The 19,388-nt window shown below is 40.5% G+C and overlaps 2 protein-coding genes across 4 annotated transcripts in view; one reads left to right on the top strand and one right to left on the bottom strand.

Annotated features, from left to right (window-relative positions):
- Positions 1 to 9,226, top strand: part of GNAL (G protein subunit alpha L) — a 198,719-nt gene extending 189,493 nt beyond the window's left edge. For all 3 annotated transcript variants that reach the window (XM_068395775.1, XM_068395776.1, XM_068395777.1), the window contains 2 exons: positions 580 to 647; positions 5,000 to 9,226. In XM_068395775.1, the coding sequence (XP_068251876.1) occupies positions 580 to 647; positions 5,000 to 5,146 (215 nt within the window). In that variant the 3' untranslated portion in view covers positions 5,147 to 9,226. The remainder of the gene's footprint in view (positions 1 to 579; positions 648 to 4,999) is intronic.
- MPPE1 (metallophosphoesterase 1) lies at positions 6,712 to 16,711 on the bottom strand. Its single transcript, XM_068395778.1, has 9 exons — positions 16,437 to 16,711; positions 15,390 to 15,498; positions 14,965 to 15,068; positions 14,291 to 14,371; positions 12,320 to 12,428; positions 11,371 to 11,442; positions 11,137 to 11,259; positions 10,196 to 10,336; positions 6,712 to 8,776 (listed from the first exon to the last, which is right to left on the bottom strand). The coding sequence occupies exons 1-9, from the start codon at positions 16,709 to 16,711 to the stop codon at positions 8,594 to 8,596; spliced, it is 1,197 nt and encodes a 398-aa protein (XP_068251879.1). The 3' UTR covers positions 6,712 to 8,593.
- Between the last annotated feature and the right edge of the window lie 2,677 nt (positions 16,712 to 19,388).

The following is a 19,388-nucleotide window of genomic DNA, read 5'->3' as shown; positions in this document are numbered from 1 at the left end:
CTCCCGCTCAACAAGAATTTAATCTAAGGCCCCTTGATGGGCAGCATATTTAAGTATTCTGCTGACTTGGGGCCTGGAAATAAAATATATATATATATTACAAGACCTTTTGACTATTTTTTTCGAGTGTAATCTTGGACTAACCATTTTTAAACTCAAATTCCTGCCTGCAGAACCTTTATTCAAGAGATGCTGTTCTGCTGCAGAAACTGAACAGCTCAGCTGCTTTTTCTAGTCATATTTTCTGATAAAAGTTAAACCCTAACTCCCACTTGTTTTATATCTATGTGAACAAACTTGTGTGTGTGAGTAAGCCTCTTGATGATATGACCAATGACATTGTTGCAATGATTTCAGCAATTTTCAGGTCTTTAAAAGATGTTAAAGGCATAGAAGTTTATTTCAGATTTTGCAGTACCTTTCTATTTTAGAATTACCTATCGGGAATCTCCTGTGAATATTTAATATTTTAATTTCTGTATCAAAGGACTACTTCCTCCTTGTTAAATCTTTTATTGTGAAAAGTAGATGATTGTTTGCTTTTCATGTTTCTGATGTCATTTATTTTTAATTGAACAGCAACACCAGATGCAGGAGAAGACCCCAAAGTCACAAGAGCCAAGTTCTTCATCCGGGATGAGTTTTTAGTGAGTAATTTTGATCTTATGTGTGATTCTATCATAGGAAATACTGCAGATGGCATAGCTTATTTAGGGAAAACTGATGGGTTTTTGCAGAAGATAGAAGGAGAGGAGAACATCTGGCAGTTCTCTAATTCTCTTCGGTCGCCCATCTTGCAGAACCTGCCCCACTGCTTGTACACTTTTATGCCCATTTTATATATGTCATCTGCCCTGCAGAGTATCACACAGCAAGTAAGTGCTAGAGTTGAAAATGGTTGTGTGCCTGCTTGATTCCAGGTTCAATGTGGGTGCCGGCAGCCCTCACTCTCTGTGCAGGGGGGCAATGCCAGGCACTATTTCCATTGACAATTAGCTAGGTTTTCTGTGGTTGTCTACCTGTAAGATGCTACTGGCTGTTGCCTTGAATGTTTGTGTATCAGTCCAGTCCATGTTTAAGGAAATAGGCTTTTTTTTTTTTAGCCTTGCATTCTTCCAAGGGCTTTGGCACTGATTAGCTGGCAAGAGGGGATGAACAAAAAAGCAGATTTTATCCTTAAATAAGATTTCTGTTGTGCCAGTTAGGAGGTTTGCCTCACCCTAAGACTGGTGTCATGGCCCTCCTGAGAAATGATAAGAAAGTTTCCTTCTATGGTCGTAGTTATTCTTGCAATCAAGGTTTCATCCAAAGCTGGAGCTGAAGAGGTGTTGTCTACATTTCGCAGATACAGGCAGTTATCAGGCACACGATCACAGCCCAGCGCTGCTATCAGAAACAGGGGGGTTAATCCAATATCACTTATGGCTTCATTCATATCAAGTTGTTCCCACAGTGCAAAGCAGTAACGGAGACCAGAACCAAAGCTAAGCGCTTTCTGCATCTTGCCCTACTGGTAGAAACTGTATGGGGGTGTTTGAGAGAACAAATTTAATCATTAGAATTAAGAATTTTAAAGTAATTATGCATTTACAAGTATTGTTAGGATTTACAGCTGTTGATGCAACAAGAAAGAAAGAAGCAATTAACTGTGTTCACACTTTGGGGATTTCCCTTCACCACCTTAACCTTCCGGCTTGTGAGGGAAAACGGCAGGTTGCACTGTATTAACATAAGTGTTACCAAAAAAAAAAAGCCCACTTAAAGCCAAATCTCTCTTGCAATAATGCTGAAAGGGTGCGAAGCAGGTGATGGCATCCAGTTTGGAAGGAAGGTCCAAGAGAACCAAACTATAGGGAAACTAGGGTGAAACTCCCCACCTTTATCTATTTTCTTTATTTAAAAAAAAACACATCAAGGGCGAGGTCCTTACCTGCCGTGACTCACTGGCGTATGCAAAGAGGCCGCCTACGAAGTGGGTAGGGAGGGGAGGGGGCGTAGGCATTGCAACCACGTATAAAACCACCATGCAGCTGCGGCATCCCTCTGCAGCCCACGGGCACTGGGGCAAGAGAAGCATTTGGGCCCAAGGCCAGCACCTGCCAGCCACTGGGCAGTCCCCGGGCTCGGGTGTGGGACCGAAACGGGGCAGAACAGCTTTCCCCCCCTTTCCCCGCAGGCTGCCGCAGGCCTGGCAGAGAGCATCTCCTCCATAAGCAATGTTCGTCTGTCTCTCTCCTGGGTTTGTGCTTGGTTTCTCAGCGTAAAGAAACAGAGGGACATTGTCATTTGAGCGGTTGCTCTAAACTCCTGGGCTATTTGAAATTAAAGCCTTGCAAGTGAAGTGTTTCTGCTCCCATTACTGGTCTGAACAGCCTGCGTGTGCCCCGAGTAATGGAGGCCACACATGGGCCCAGCAGGGAGGGCGAGGTGGGCGAAGGCCAAGCAGAAACAGCAACTTCCAGTTTCATGGGGTCAGGCGCCAAAGGCTGAGGTTTCGGAGAGTCGGGGGACAAAGGGGACAGGGGAGATAAGCTCAGCGTACAGACTGGGGAGGGGTCTGGTGTCCTTAGCCAGGTACAAGGAAGAAAAGGTGTGTATTTTCTACCTGCAGCCTTCTTGGCTCCACTTTACACGTTTCTTTCCAAGTCTCTTCATTTATGACCTTTTCCTTGTCCCGCTCTGTTACGTTTTCAGACACAATTCAGGTAAATTTGTTTTTATTCATTTATAAGCTTTATTGCGATTTTTATCCAGGTAGCAGGTTTGCATAAGGCATGGATATGTGTGAAAATCACTACCATGGCGCTGCAGCCCTTAAAACTCTACCTGGCTGCAGGCACTGGTACTGGCAAATTTAAAGCATGTAATTCAAAGAATTTTAGAAGGAGGTTAAATATAGGCACATTTCCAACAACTATTGCTACACGGTACTGTATGAGTATTAGGAAAGCAAAATACATGGGGTCCTGATTTGAGGATGGATGCAGGGGCCGGGGGCCTCTGGAGGCTTGGGCAGGGGGCCTGGCTCCTTGGCACCACTGGTTTTTAATGGGGGGAGTGGTGGGTGAGGGCTGGCAACATGCGTCTCGTAGGAAATTCTCCTTCCTTCGGCTCAGGCACATCCTTTGTTCCCCCAAGCTCTTCACAGAGGCAGCGTGCTCATGTGCTCCTTGTTGAGGCTGCTCTCCAGCCCCATTTTGGTGTTTTGTACACAGGGCTCTCCAGCTGCTGATGTTTTGTTTTAATACATCCCCAGTGTATAGATAACCCCTGTTAAAACAGCGGCACGGCCTCTCTGGTTCGTGCTGGTTTTTAAAGAAGGAAGAGCTGCTGTTCAAACACACACACCGGGCTCCCTTGAATCGTGCGTTCAGCTCCTCGCTGAAAACTGTCGTCCTGCCCCTTGCAGTATAGGGACGCGGGGTACTAATACTCACACTTGTGTTATAGGAAAGTAAATGTTCTTTCGTTGCTGTCCCAGGGGATATTTTTTTCCCCCTCTGAACTGGTGCTAAGTAACACACTGCTATTCAAAATGAGTTTTGAGCAGGGGTGAAAATATTGCATTTATCTTAAAATGAGAGAACTACAGAGCTGTCAGGGGACCAAAAAAAAAACCCTAACGTTTTGAAAATACATCCTTCGACATGCTTTATATGAAACCAGGGGTCACCAGAACATTGTGGCCAGCTTACTACCATAGGCATCAGTGGAATCAGTGCACGATAAACACAAGTGAACAGTTAGTGAAAGAATGCTTATTTTACCGAAACAGAAGAAAAAGGTTGAACATTGGGTCGGTTGGGTGGTGTGCTCCCTGCTGCCTGCATCTGGGTGGCACTGACAGCGTTTGTACGTTGTCTCTCACTGCCAGCGTATGACATTTAGTCCTAGAAAGAGCACATCAGAGTGGGAGTCTGATCCCCCTCTCACACCTTTACAGTACGTACTGCTGTGTGCAGACTGTAGAGAGATGTTAATGCACTTGCGAACAGCGTGCTGAGGCCGTGCTGCTCGAAGGAAGTGCATGGGAAGGGATGGGGGCAAGGTGGCAATAGCAGCTGGAGGCGGCACATATAGACATCAAATTCGGAAAAGATTTCTAAAATTATCCCAAGAACTGACTTTCATGACATTCCATATATATTCTTCAAGATAATGATCTGGAATGGATTTATATTTATCAGTCCTATAGTAATACAGAATAAAATTAAGGGTTTTTTAAATGTTTTTTTAAGATCCTGGGGAATTTTAACAAGATAACCATGGGTGAAGCGACGCTTGTGCTTAAGTTAGCAACGTAAAAAGTTGTGCGGTAGCCTTGTGAAAATTTAATTCTGCATGGTCTGATGTTTACTGGGTTTGTGTATGTTTTATTATTCTGTGGGAACCCGTCCACACTGGTGATAATCCCACCATGTTCTGGTCTCAATAATGATACCAAGTCTTCAGCCGGCTTAACAGGTGCACTAGGAAAAGGTAACTTCAGGGGCCTTCAGCTCTAAGAAGCAGAAGCAGTAGGGTGCTATTCTGTGCCACTGCTACCTTCACAGCTGGGAGGGTTTCAGTTTCGTGTTGCTGATTTTAAAAAAAAAAGAGTTCAAAAATTTGCCACATGATGGCACCAAAAAAGAAAAAAACTCCTGGGACAGATGCGTGGCAGACTGCAGTGCTGTCAGCAGCACAGATGAGCTGCACAGTGATGCGCAAATGATAATAGCTGGTGCAAATGACGGTAGCGTCAGCAACTCGTACAACGTACTAATATACTGACCCTGTAATAGTATCCGTGACTTATTTTAATCATTTCAAATTTGTGATTCATATTGGACCAGACCACAGACCTTCCTTCTTTTTAGTTATTTATTTTAACCACTATGTACAGAACTCCACAGGTTTCTTGGTGCTCCCTAAGTCTATAGACCGCCGAGATGTGAAACTTCTCGTGGCACAGCACGTGACCCTTTTTTTTTTTTTCCCCCTCACTTTTTTTCCACAGAGGATAAGCACGGCAAGTGGAGACGGCAGGCATTATTGCTACCCACACTTTACATGTGCAGTGGACACAGAAAATATCCGCAGAGTGTTCAACGACTGTCGGGACATCATTCAAAGGATGCATCTCCGCCAGTATGAACTCTTGTGAGGGGGATCACCGTGGAACCTGTGGTTTTAAATTCTTTGCTCCTTACTCTTTCTCTTGCTACTACCCCACACAGGGTGGAAGAATATACTATAGAAATGTCAGTCTCTTCACTTTGTTTACTTTAATTATTTAACCTTAAAGCTGATTTGAAGTAAGTTTGGGTTGGTTTTCCTTCATGCTTTTCGGGACTATTTTTGTGCTTTATTTTGACATGCCACTTCTTCGTCATTCCACTAAGCCCTTCGGCTACCTCTGTTCCCTTAGGTTTTGTTTTTTTAACTGAATGTGACCTGCTAAATTTTTTCCAGCAGGTTAACGTCAGTTCCAACTGGTATGTCAGCTGGATGACACTAAAGTCATACCTATCCCTCTGTGTGGGTTTCCTTTTTAACATGACATTGAAGAGTACTTGATGGGTGGAAAAAAAAAAAAAAAAGATTAATGCACTTTGTATCAGGTTATTAAATACTGTTGAGGAAGTAGACACACAATGTAGCAGCACCACAATATTTATTACTGTCACAATTTTTAGCATTTCTGAGTTGCAGGTCAACTGATAAAGTGACCTCCTCTTTTAAGCCGTTACTGGCACAGGAAGTAGAGTAGAGAATGAGAGGAACAGTGAAGACAAAGCAATTTTTCTGGGGTTTTGGAGCGCAGCGTCTCTGCACACCTCAGGCATTTGAATTACAGCTACTTTTCAGCCTGTTGCATCTAGGCAGAAAATTTACCACCCTCACTTAACGTTATTTGTGCTGTCCACAAATGATCCCTTGAGTTCCGATCATTCTTGGACAACCATCCTCTCCCTATATATATTTTTTTGTTTTACTGCTGGTTTATTATATTGTACAGACTGTAAAATGTAATATTATTTTGTACAACTTTATTGAAGAAAAATACTTGTAGAAGATCTTTGTGCCTTGATTATGGCTGTACCTGTAAAATGAGCTAAGATGTAAGTATGTTTTTGATTGCGCTGTACAGCTTGATGTCAACCTTACCTGCAGCAGTGACTGGAGGTAAGAACTTTATCTGTAGAGTTTAGGGGTTTTTTTTTCTGGTTTATATGAAAATGCTCTTTAGTATAAAAATTATAAATTATGCAAATTAACCACTTACCTTTCCAAGTAAGGTATTACAGTCACCGGATGTTGCAGCAAACACGCCTTTCTCTTTTGAAGTCTCAGCTTTAAAACATTGGAATTCATTGAAGTGTCCAAATTGCAACCTGGTGTTGTTTTAAATGGGAACCAAGGATTATTTTTTTTTTTCCTTTATATTTAGAAAATATGTTTGGTAATTCTTTGGTCATTCATAGAACTTCACAATTGCACAGACCGATTGTGAATGTGTAAAGCACCATTATATAGAGCTCTTCAATCTTTGTACCAACAGCGGCTTTCATTGTGCAAGTAAATAGCGAGAAAGAAGAAAAAAGAAAAAACAAAAAAGGTGTATAAACCCTTGTGTCTGGCCTAAGAGAATTACAAGATGACATTTTTATTTCTCTTTTAATAAAGAGACACATTAGAAAATTGTTTTATTTTAAATATTGTAGAATCAAAATGTGTGAATATTTCTCAAACTTGAATAATTTATGCAAATGACATTCTCAAAACAAGTTGTGGTACAGTACAATATATAAAAAGCAAGAATTGCTGTAGCAATAAGGCATGTCCTTTTTAGTAACTATAACACTGCTTTATATTTTATACATAGGTGTTCTATGTCTGTGACTATATACTTTTCCTGTGTCCAAGATAACCTGTACAAATGTCTAAAATTACAGCTGCAATAACAGAAACCTAGAGAAGTGTTAGACTACATGACTTTATAGAGTGTTTTACCACACTTCGGACCATTCCCCAATTCCATTTTAAATTTAGGGAGAGATTAAGAGCTAACACATCCCCCACCTTGGCATATAAATCAGGAGGTTTGATTAACTTTTTACTATAAGCATCATTATTAGTTATACAACCCCAATCAGTCATCTTTTTAAATTCAGACTACAGCCGAATTCAGAACTCATTTCTATTTGATGATAAACAATCCCATTTTAGATACTGTAATATTAACGTTTCCCCTTCTCAGAAACGTATATGCTTTGATACCTGTATGGTCAATTTAGTCATCAGGTATTTCCCAGAAAGTGAAGGGCTGGGTGGAATAAGCTCATAATAAAAGTCCCAAATGCAAAGATTCTCTCGCTTCCCATGCCAAAGAAAGTAATAGTGTGAATAACAAAAGGTAGATAGTCTTTAGTTTAAAACAACCCCCAGCCCAGGAGTTCAGGTTAGAGCTCCCAGCCTCTGCAGGAATGTCAGCAGGAAAAGTGGTCCTGGTGTGAAATAGTCCCTCTTGTTTTTCTGGAGCGGGTGGGAAGAAGCTGTAGGTTTGTCACCTCTTCCCTCATACACAGCATGCAAAGACACTGAGCTCAGATTTTACATTGTCCATGCTGCCACCCAGGCAGCTGGTGGGCTCCACCTTCCCATGGAAGAGCTGGTGCAGTTCAAAATGTGACTCTGCAACAAGTTAACAGAACTCAGCAGCCCTGCAGGAATCCAAAATAACGCCCATTCCTATCCCTGTCCATCCATAGACTGAGGGCCAAGGTGTAGGATAACATTACTGCAGCTGTATTTGACCTTCCTTCTTGCAGAAGATCGGCAACTGGAGGGCCCCTCACCACACAGATCTCTGGGATGCAATAGGGCCCTCTTTTTTTTTTTAAGTTCATCATAGCACATTTTTTTAAAAATAGCAGCTTGAGGTGTCACCCTAGTTTGTTTTTTTTTAAAGCAGGTTTCAAGTGTGTATCAGCAAACTGGATCCACAAGCTTCTTCCTGTTGTTGTCTGGTAGACGATAACTACAAACTGTAGTCAGCTAACGATTTAATCTGTCAGGAACTGGAAGATGTCTTGTCCCAAACCAAACCACAGCCCCCTACATACGACATCCTAAAAAGGTTATGGAAATCCACATCTCTCAGTGCTGTTGTATCTAGTTTCTGCCTGACCCTCACAAACAGAAGTATGACATCAGAAGGGCCATGCAGCAATAAAACAGAGAAACCTTTCCAGTTTGCAGGACTGAGCCTCCACCAGGGTAAGCCACTAGTGCAGATAAGGGATGAGGCTATAGGATTTACATAATGTACAGTTACACTTTTAATATACATATTTGATACAAAAATTATAGCAGGAAAAGGACTCATTTGATTGTAGAATACAGTATTTTTGTACAGCATGAAACGTTCATTTCAGTTAATTATCCTGTAGTAGTCATATCAGCTGTATAGGACTTCTATGGTATGTGTAAATGCAACCTGCCTTCAGACTAGCAACCCAATTAGGTCATTTGCTGGCATGAATATAGTCTGATGTTTGACTGTTCTCAGCTTTGGTATTTCAGTGACTGAATGCAGATGTCTGGCTCTTCATACTGCTTTATGCTTACTGATTAAACGCTGAGCAAAATAAAATGGTGGAGTGAGAAGCTGAAAATGAGCTAGTATCAGGATTACAAGCAGAGCACCTGCTGCACAGTATATAGTAAAGACTCTGCTCTCGTACGGAAGGAAGCATTTTCGGAGGGAGAAGTCAGTTGGTGTGATGCTGCCCTGGAAAAGAAGTGCAGACTGTCACTTTGCTGTTACAGTGAGTTCTGAATCAGGAGTAAACACCACGACTCTCAGATCTCCAATTTCTAAATTCTTTGTCAGGTGGCAGGGGTTGGGGCCAGTTTCCCACTACCAGTGCCTTCTCCAGGGGGCTGAAGAGTCCGTACCTTGCGGTGCTGGGCACTAACTGGAATATACTCTGGGCCAACACTAGCCCAGAGGCCAATCTTCCCTATAGTCCATGTAGTGTAACTAGAGAGCTGGGCTCCTCGTCTGATCTGCCTTCAAGAGAAGCCTAACTATAGCTGCTGTAAATGCCCCTGGAAGGAGCCTTCCCAGGCTGACGTCAGGTTTTGTGAACGTGCCCCTTCCTCCTCCCCACAAGCCCTCCTCCCACCCAGTACATGCTGCAAAAAAGACGTTGGCTAATCCAAATTCTGAACAACAAAGGACTTCATTGGGTTTGGCTTGACTTGCAGTTCAAATTAAAGTTTACAACAGACCGAGGCTGAGTTAAAAGTCGTGAAGGTGATGCAACTTTAATTAGCCAACCTCTTGTTTTGCAGGGAAGATGCACTGTCTGGCATGTGCAGAAAGCATATGTAGTTTGAAGGCAGCTACTCTCAGGAATATGGAATAAACAGAACTACTTTCAACAAGAAATATTAACAGTTGCATAAAACGAATTTAAAAGTTTGGGGTTATCCGTGTATTAAGCAGCCTAAACTCAACAGCAGTAAAAATACATGAAAGCTTTGTCCCCTGAGTCACAGACTACTCGTAAACAGATTGTAGCTTTTGCTTCTTACTCCAAGTTTCTAGGAGTTCTGTTTTATTATTGAACTGGGGAACCAACTGATTTACCTCTAAGGATATAGTGAGCACTGGAACTGCCTGCCAGATCATAACCAACACGCTGTATAAAACGTGAAGTGGAAATGAGGAGGTGGCAGACTATTGGCACATGACAAACGTTTTCACTGTGTGAAGCCGTTAATGCACAAGTTTGAAAACTCTGCTCACCACACAGAAGAGTTTGGGGTGGATACGGTCTTGTTTTCATAGTTGGTAAATCAACCAAGCCAAATTAATCTTTCTGCTGTTCAGTGCACAATACTGATTCTTTTCACAAGTCAATAGTTTACAATGCACCCCCTTTATAAGAAAATATATTAGCTGCTTGTACCCAGATACTAATTAGACCTTTAAGAGCATTGCTTTGTACCACACAGAACATGTGGCTCCCACAGATGTACTTTATCAAGTGGATGCAGTGTACTGAGTGGGTTGGGTGGGTAGGCAATTTTTTTATTTTTTTTTTGTTTTTACAGGTAGAATCAGTTTTAAAATATAGCTGACTGCCATGTTGATTTATTTATGAAAGTTATCTGACAAAAATAAAAAAAAATTAAAACTTACCATGATGAAACTAGGATTGTTTCTATTCCTCCAGCTGAACGACGGGATGCTGATTTCTGGAATTTTCCCCATGTGCAGCACTTCACAAGCACTATGTGTGTGCCCACTGAGAATCAAACGGGGATGAAACCACCATATCAGCTAGAATACAAAATGGGAAAGCACAAAAATTAAGTCATAACTAAAATGAAATTGAGTTTACGACCCTTTTTTTTTCTTCTGACAGAAGGAAATTATGGGAATTCTAATATTCTCTCAAAGTGTTTTGTGTAAACTTCTGTTTTCCAGTAAGACATGTTGATACTGTAATATTAATCATAACCATTTGGCTCTCATCCCAAAAACTGGAATTTTTTTTTTTTTTTGGCCATACAGATGAGAAAAAACAAAGGCAATAGCACACTGTTGACATCACAAACAGGAAAACCCTGGGTTTAGTAAAGCAATGCTGTTTTCTTGTCTATGGGAGAACCTTGTACTGCCAATCTTGAGCGAAGACATTTATGCAGAAGGAAACAAATACTGCCCGTTAGATTTTTCTGGGAATATTTTCCTGTAGTTACTAATTCAGCAAAGGCAGTGCTTTCAAAGTGTTGGAAAATAGTGGCTTTCTCCTAGGTTTGTCAATAACCTACACTGTACATAAAGTACAAAATGCTTAACCGGGAGGTAACAGCACTGCAGCAGATTTACAAACACCAGGACTTAATGGCCTGTACCTGGGAAGCCCAGCGGAATCAAGGCCATGATCGTGACGATCCCCAGGGGAGCAGCTCTAACAAGCAGCCCCTCAAAGGCCTCATTAAAGGGGGAGCAGCTGTGGTCTGTCTGTCTCAGCTAACATCCTTTCCAAAATGCTTTAATCTATGTATCTTTCTTTTTCTACACTCTTCTCCCCCACCCACCCACCCACTGCTACTCAGGTTCCTAATATATCAAACCTTTTGTGATGCTTCTTGAGACAATACATCATACTTCTCTTTAAACGGGATGTTCTTCTCCTCTGGAGGAGCAGAATCTTCTCCACTGCAGTCAGCATCGCTTTTGCGATAGAGAGGGTAATGCTGGGAGACATTCAAAGCAAGGACCAGCTGTTAACGACCCAGCCCTTCTGGAACAGTAACAAATATGCTAAAAACATGTCAACATGTTGCCTCACCCCACCTCTGACACACCTGTAAAAGGATGGGTTCTGAAGCTGGAAGCTTTTCCACATCACTGCACCTTTTGTTGGAATGATTTGGTTTCTGTGAATAAAATCAATCCATACATACTGTCTTCACCTATGTGTGCCAGAGGGGTGGGGAAGGTAATTAAACAATAGCTACGTTTTGAGGAGTTGAGGGTTTGGGGTTGTTTTGTTTTTTGCGAAGGCAGTATCAGCTCAGAGTACAGTGTTTAAATACTGTCCTCTCTATAAACTTTTAAGAGCCTCTACTGAGGATGGAAGGGGAAATGCTTTAATTCCCCTTTCCTTATATGCTGTACATCTGGTTGCACTTTCTGAATGCAGAAAGCAACAGCAGAATCTTGCTGCACAAACAAGGCAGAAGAGATTTAGGGCAGCCTGAGAGAGAGAGCAGTTAGAGTCTAGCAATTTTTCCACTGGGAGCTGGTTTCCTGATTGACTGCCAACCCAGTCAATCACGCTGTCTACTGTGCATCTAGTCAGCCTATGAAAAAGGGAAGAGGAATTAAATACAAGAAGCAATCGGATTTGATGAAAAAATATTAAAATTAAAACATTACTAGGCTATCAAGAGAGGACTCTAGTAGAATCAGAAAAGTGAAAGAACAGACTAGCTTGAAGGGTATCAAACAGAACAATATGCATAAATAGAAATGCAGGGATTATTATGTATCGTAAGTCAAAGGGAGGGCTACAGAACAACTCCCACCATTCCTTGGAACAAAGGAAATTACACCCTCTGTTGGCAGCACTGACAAGGAAGTTAACACCATTAACACAGAGCAACACAGTTAATAAGTAAAAATGGTAAGAGGCAAATGAGAAGAAAAACAATTTGCTAACAAGTTGCAATACAAATTAGAAGCAGATTTTTTTTTTTTAGGAGAGTCTTAGCTATATCCTGACTTATCATCAGATCTTTAATACACTCTTACCTGCTGGGAGCAATTCAGTTTGTGAGAAAGCACCACAAGCTTTGCCTCTGAGGTACGGCAGACAGCACAGCCATCACCCTCCATGGCTACGCTGTTCACTATGACAAAGCTGGAAAATAGCAAGGAGCGGGCAAAGAGAAGGGGAGCGGGGAGGACAGGAAAGCATTTGCTATTCATGCACATGTGTGAGAAACTTTATTTTATAAAATGCAAGTGTTCCAAAGTTGGGCACAGCTCAAAAAAACAGCAAAACATAACAGCTTCTGAAATCACGTGCTATAAATCCTCTTCCGAGTAGCCATACTGTAGCCATTTCTCTACCTGGTAGGCTGCTTTACAATCAGTTGTTAATTCATTTGCACAATATGCTCTATGCTTCATGTTTATACTTCAAGATTTTTTTGTATTGTAACAGATATTTAAGTGGTATTCTAGTGGAATGTTAGAAGCCCACTAAGCTGAATTCTGAGGGAAAGTAGAACTTGCTTCTCTCCCCGCACACATTTTAGACCCGAGAGACATAATTTTAAGACATTAGATTTCTTCAGAACTGAAAAGCAAAACAGCACTGCATTTGGCTGGCTGCCCTGAACAAACTTGGTTTCATACTTTGCGGTCTCTCACACAGAAAACAGGATTTTATTTGTAATAGAAAAAGATTTCCTTGTAGATTTCAAATCAACTTTGAACTTCTGCCACAAGTTTCATACCTGTTTGGTCACCAATTCAGGACTCAAGATATATTCCCAGTTCAATTCAGCATGTTTTACAGGTATAAATGAGCTGAATCCCTCCACTTAAATGATAATGGTCAAAACAAACAAAAAAATTAATTCTCTTTTATCAAATTAAGCTGCTTTCATACCATAGATTTGTTATAAAATAGTTTATCCGGGAACGTTTCATTAATAATGCAGCTCGTTTCAGTTAATGAATATGATACTAGACATACAATCTGCAACCGCATGCAAGAATTCTGCCGTGCTGTTTTATCAAAGGGGACATGGAGATATTCCTTAATAACTATTTTTTAAAACAGCTGAAGTACATATCTAGAGGACCCTACATCTGCATGATAAACAATAGCATTATACTGAGCAGTCGTGAAGCTGACAGATCTTCCTAAAAAAGACACACCATTTCTAGATCTGTTCAGAGTCTTTTTAATGTTTCCTTAATTAAGGGAACCAGTGTAAACCTGTAGGTTTTGAATTTTACATTTGTATGAGTGATTATAACCTGATGGCATACATGCCAAACGCAGAGCGGCAACGGGTCTTCCCTTCGTGTATCCAAGGTTTAAATGCCCTTCCACAGACCCACTATTGCTTTCCCTCATGGGGTTCCTGCATGGTAGCTAAAAGTATCAAAAAGGGCACACGGTGGAGAGCTGCAGGTACAGACACACAACTAGGAGAACAAGCTCTGTAACAAGGTCTACCCTAAGCCAAAACCAGCGTGTGCGTTACTACTCCACCCTGTGGAAAAACTAGACAAGCAACTGCTACGTTCCCAAATTCCTCAAACAAGAGTTAAATTCTGCATCCTAAAGGAGTTATTAATTAAACTCTTAACTTGTAAGCACAGAGGGGGTTGGTTTGTGTTTCTTCACTGAATCCTAGTCTCCTGTTATGTTTACAGCCATGGGTCATTACCAGCTGCAAGGAAGTAAAAAGGCAAACCAGAGAATTTGATTCTGACGCCACAGTACTTTTCCATGTAAAACGAAATCGTTACAATTTACCTAGCTCCAAGTATGGCTTCCACTCCATATCAAACTACAGGTTTGTACAAAGTGTTTTGTGTTTAACATATCATAAGCTAGATACAAAGTAAAAAAAAAAAGCTCTAAGTTATGCATTCCCGCGCTATTTCATTAGAAATTGCACTTCAGTTCTCAGTTTTCATCACTCTGATCTGCTAGCTCAGTAATCGCTACTCTAAACATTGAAAAAGATTAAATATACTCACTTTATTCCTTTTCGAGTTATTAGCTTTCCTGAAGTAAAGTTGAAAACCTTTTCAAATCGATTTACCTTGTAAGTAGTCATTCTGTGTCACAGAGCAAAAATGCAACAGAGGTAAGAAACTGGCATTGTAAATCATCTGACACAGTTGCTTTACAGCTTCTAAACCATTCATGCAGTGCTGCTCTGTTATCTAGATCACATATTCATTCAGCAAACCCACGGGGAGGCTCTGACACCTGTAGTGTACTCTGTCCCAGTCACATCAGTTAAGCATAGCCATCCTACGGGGGTACAGCAGAGTGAGGACACTTATGCTCCTCTAGCTGAGAGAATGGGAAAGGGAATATGCTCAGACAAGAGGCTCAACATAAGGAAAAGCAGCTTCAAGACTTCTCTGCCAATGCAGAAAGGCCAGCTCTGAACAACTTCACATGTTCTCAGAGAAGCATAGAAGTAGCCTGAAAACTGTTCTAAAATGTATTCTTAGGGTGCACTGTGCACAGCTGGATACCTTGTAAAATCTTGCTCTAAATTACAATCCCTTCTAATTTGGTTATGATCAAAAACTTTCTGTATAACCACACAAGAGGTCACTCAGACACCAAACCAGTTACTGTAGGCATGCTGACATTTCATTCTTGGCACTTGCACGTTCCTTTCACTGGCAAGACTTACTCATAATGAAATCCAATGTCATGATTTCCAACGATAACCACTAGCTCGGTAGAAACTGGATATTTAAACATTTTCCGAAATCTCCTGACATCATCTGCCCACGCCTGCATGAAAATAATAAATGGAGAAATTAATGCTGTTCAACAGTATCGAAGGGGACCACTAGTATGTAATACAGAAGCACACACTCAGTGAGATGTTTACATTTTATAAGTTTTAGATGAAGGAGGAAAGTGCCAAGATACTATGAAAAATGAAGGAGAATCACATTTCAACTCATATCTAAAACACTAGAAATTCTACCAGTAGGACAACTATAGTAATACTAAATAAAGCCTTGCATACCTAGTCTGCTTGCTTCTGCCATCCATTTCCTTCAAGAAATCCTCATTTTTGTTTAAGTAAGAGACCTGTTGATGTCATACCTGAGGTGAGCTCCATTTTCCTTCATCAAAGACATCTCCCAGAATAAAAACAATATCTGGCTGCAGTAACCATAAGGCAGTTTGGAAAGATCTCTCCATTTGCCATTCCCTGAAAGGACAATACATACCCAGTCATCACTGCCTAACTTCTGGATCCTCAACTCTGAATACACAAACACAGTCTGGCAGGAACAGGAAGATGGCTCCTACACACTGAAATATGCTAATATGAAATGCAAACTGAAATTAAATTTAAATTTAATTCAAATTCAATTCAACTTTAAATTCAATCCATTCAAATTCAAATTAAATTCAAATTAAATACTTAGAAAATCAGGTTTAAGTACAGTAGGTGCATCTTACCTGGTAGATAATTCCACCACAATACAATCATGACCAACTCATGCAAGAAGTAATATCAGTTTCCTTATTTTTATTCATGACAATTCCACTAAACCGCAATTAATTAGAACAGTGAATTATTGCACGTTTTACTACGCTATTGTTTCTGCAGCAAAAGTTTATAATGTTTGTATCACGTTAGAATTAGTACGTACTTTCAGCATTCTGCTTTTTTTTTTGGACTAACAGAAACAACATGGCTTTGTAGGCATAGGATTGGATTGTCTTTGATTTTAAATGTGATTTTGCTGCCAATTCTTCTGCTACAGAGACAAACTTCTACCAGCTTCCTTATCTCTGCAGTTAAGGATATTAACTATTGGGATGTCCGAGTTACCTGGCTCATTTTTAAGGCATTCTATAAAATAGTTACGCACTGGAGAAGACTATCTGACCCATCAAAAATGCTCGGGCATCTGCCCCCACGTACTACCCGAACAGTCAAGGCTGCACTGCCTCTGTAAGTCCCATTCATTGACCTTTCAAAACTGGTTTATTATCCAGCACACATCCAGATAGGCAAGTCAGAGACAGCATGACCGCTTCTTACAAGTACCACAACATTGGTTTTAAACATTTGTCCCGTTAGCTACTACTAAAAACTCTAAAACCAGGATAGAGATTATTCAAAAAATTAGTTATTACCTTCTTAGCTTATCCAGCCAATGTCCTTTGATTTCACCAAGTAGGTGAGTATCAGCTAAAATTATGGCCTTTAGGACTGAAGTTGAAGTCTCTTTTTTATCCATGTGAGCTCCACCTTTCACTTCTGGCCATTGACATTGAAAAATTACTACATAATAAATTAAAAATTCACAAAATATTAACACTGAGCTGGCAAAGCACACAAGCTTCAGCAGGAAACAGAGCCTCTTCTTCAAAAGAAGACTCTTCACAGTGGTTGAGCTAGAACTCAGCATTGCAGTACCAGCATAAGTCTCTTTCCCAAGGGCTCAGTTCTCTCTCAGGTGAAAGCGGTGGGGGCTAGTCAAAGGACCACGTTGGGCTTCATATCAGTACAAAATCCCTGCAGAGAAAATACAAAATAAAATATTCATTAAGCCAGCATTCCCTGTGAAAAGCTACCATGTAAGGCCTACAGTGTTAATTTCTTGTCACTCTGAAAGATATGGAAATATGTAATTGACCTAAAAAGGTCTTTTCCTTCAACTAGTTTAAAGCCAGCCGGGATCTTGCTGCATGCTACTTTTTTTTTTTTTTTTTTAAAAACTATCAGTGACCCTTACTAACAGTGTTTTCAAAGATACGTAAAGACGGAGCTCAGCTTGAACAGCGGCAAAAAAAAAAATAAGAGGAATAGAAGAGAATTCCATCAGGATCCATATCATCCTGGCCGCTGCAATGCCACATGCAACCGCTTTCTGGCACAAGTCACATAACATGACTACACCAAATCAGTGCTATTACCACCTTTAACATGGCTCATTGTAATAATCTCCAAGAACCAAAAGCAATTTACTATCCCAAAACAAGTTTACCAGAGCTTTCCAGGAACACAGGCACAGATACATGACCAGTTAGCTAATGCTGCTTCGTTTCTAACAAGGGGAAACTGAGAAACATCTAAGCCTCGGAAACAGAAACTGCTACAGCTGCAGAGAAATGTGGGAAAATAAACTTAAGCTGGTACGCTTACTGTATTGACTGATTTCTTCCACCTTGGATAGTTTGTCACCCAAACATGACACTCCCTCCTTTTGAAACTACGATTTTATTTTATGCCATTTTAAAGGCTCATGCAAAACAAATGTCTTCACTCTGACAAGCCACAATTGTAACAGGGCTCATTGATTGTTTCATTTGTTTACAGGCATTTAACAGAAACTGATTATTCCTGGTGTAAGGCAGAACTACCTACACTTTCACAGTTCTGTTACTTCTACAGTCCTTGGCAGAAACACTTTTCCAGTGTACGTGCCCACGACAAACAAGTATCCCACCTGAGAGGACAGGGATACTAGCCTTATTTTGAAGTAAAATCACTCAGGTTCCACATGCAAGCTTTCAGGGTTTCAGTCTGAAGAGTACTAAGGACCTACTTTTTAAAGGTAAACAGTGTAGCATGGTCACAGTAAAAGGGACTCCAGGAGAGCTACAAAGAGGTTACTTCACATGTTCATGAACAAACTTCCAAAGGAATCCACAAAGAAAACTCTTGTCCCCCCATCCAAGAACAGGATTGCAATTTTGGTTTCTACAATAGAAAAATTTTAACATAGGACTACGATCCAGGACATCAGCAATTACAGAACACACTACTCAGACAGTGATTAGCAGCCAACATTCATTTGCACTGACTAAATCTGATTAGAACTGTGAATACTAGTACTTTTTTATATTTAGACCCTAAATATTAGGAATGCTAGGACAAAATTACAGAATCACACAGAATTAGTGGATCTTTTCTAAAATCCTGGTCTTGGTTACATGCAGAACACAGAAAAAAACTTAAATTGCTTTACTGCCCCATGCGGTAGCCCATTTGATTGATGGCTCATGGAAATCAAAAACTGACATGGGATTATTATCTTATTTTTCCAATCAAAACCTCTATTTGATAAGAGTGGCTCCTAAGCCACTTATTTTCAAACACGAGCTTCCCATATCACCACTACAAAGGAGTTATTCAAGACAAAGAACCATTAGTCTGCATCATGTAACATTTCTAATACGCATTATTTAACGTTAGCATGACTAATATTTAATTGCATGCAATTCAGTTCTATCTAAACTTAGTTTAGCAGGAGAAAGCCACTGGCCAGACGTCACAATTTCATAATACGGAGGAACTACACATAAAGGCTGATTAACTTGGTTATTATTAATCTCATCTGCACTTTAACCAGCAGTAAAAAACAACAAGATCTTGTTTGTACATCTCACAACAACGCAAGATTAAAGCAGAAATGTCTGTTCAACAGACAGAGCACCAAAGACGAAAGACAAGTAAATTCTTAACTAAGCACACAAATTCACATGGCTTTATCCTGCACAAACTGCACCTACCTCAGAATTTGGAAGTAGACTTTGGTAGTTTCTGCTTCCAACAAAAATAGTACTAATTTGACCAGAAAATGCCAATAAGTTGTTTAACTTGCCCTAGGCACGTCAAAAAAAAACCCACTCTATAAAACCAAAAAACCCTATGACTCTTACTATTCACAACCTACACAAAGCTTAAAACAAATAAAACCTGTCATTTTGCTATCAATATCTATGCATTCTCTAGAAGCTTTTCGTTACATTATTTTTCACACAACAAATTTCTTTGGAAGTTGTCCAAACAGCTGCAGCAAAAAGCCAGTGTTACAGATCAGTGAAAATCAAAAAAAAAAAAAAAAAAACAAAAAACAAACCTGCAAATTAGTAGAAAAGAAAAATATCTTCAAGACAAAACTGCCATTTTCAAAAGTCACAAGCAGCAACTGACACAATGGAAACCACAGAGCCGGTCATTTCTACACACATTCCCTGTCCCGGCGTTTCTGCTGCTAGCTGTTACTATTTCAGGAGATGCACTGCAGATGTGGAAGATGCCAGAGGTCTCCCATCTGCACCCTACACTTCCAGCTTTCC

This window comes from Nyctibius grandis, chromosome 3, assembly GCF_013368605.1.
Source record: "Nyctibius grandis isolate bNycGra1 chromosome 3, bNycGra1.pri, whole genome shotgun sequence".
In the NCBI taxonomy this organism is placed as follows: domain Eukaryota; kingdom Metazoa; phylum Chordata; class Aves; order Nyctibiiformes; family Nyctibiidae; genus Nyctibius; species Nyctibius grandis.
The sequence above is the reverse complement of the archived record's forward strand: the minus strand, read 5'-3'. Positions and strand labels throughout refer to the sequence as shown.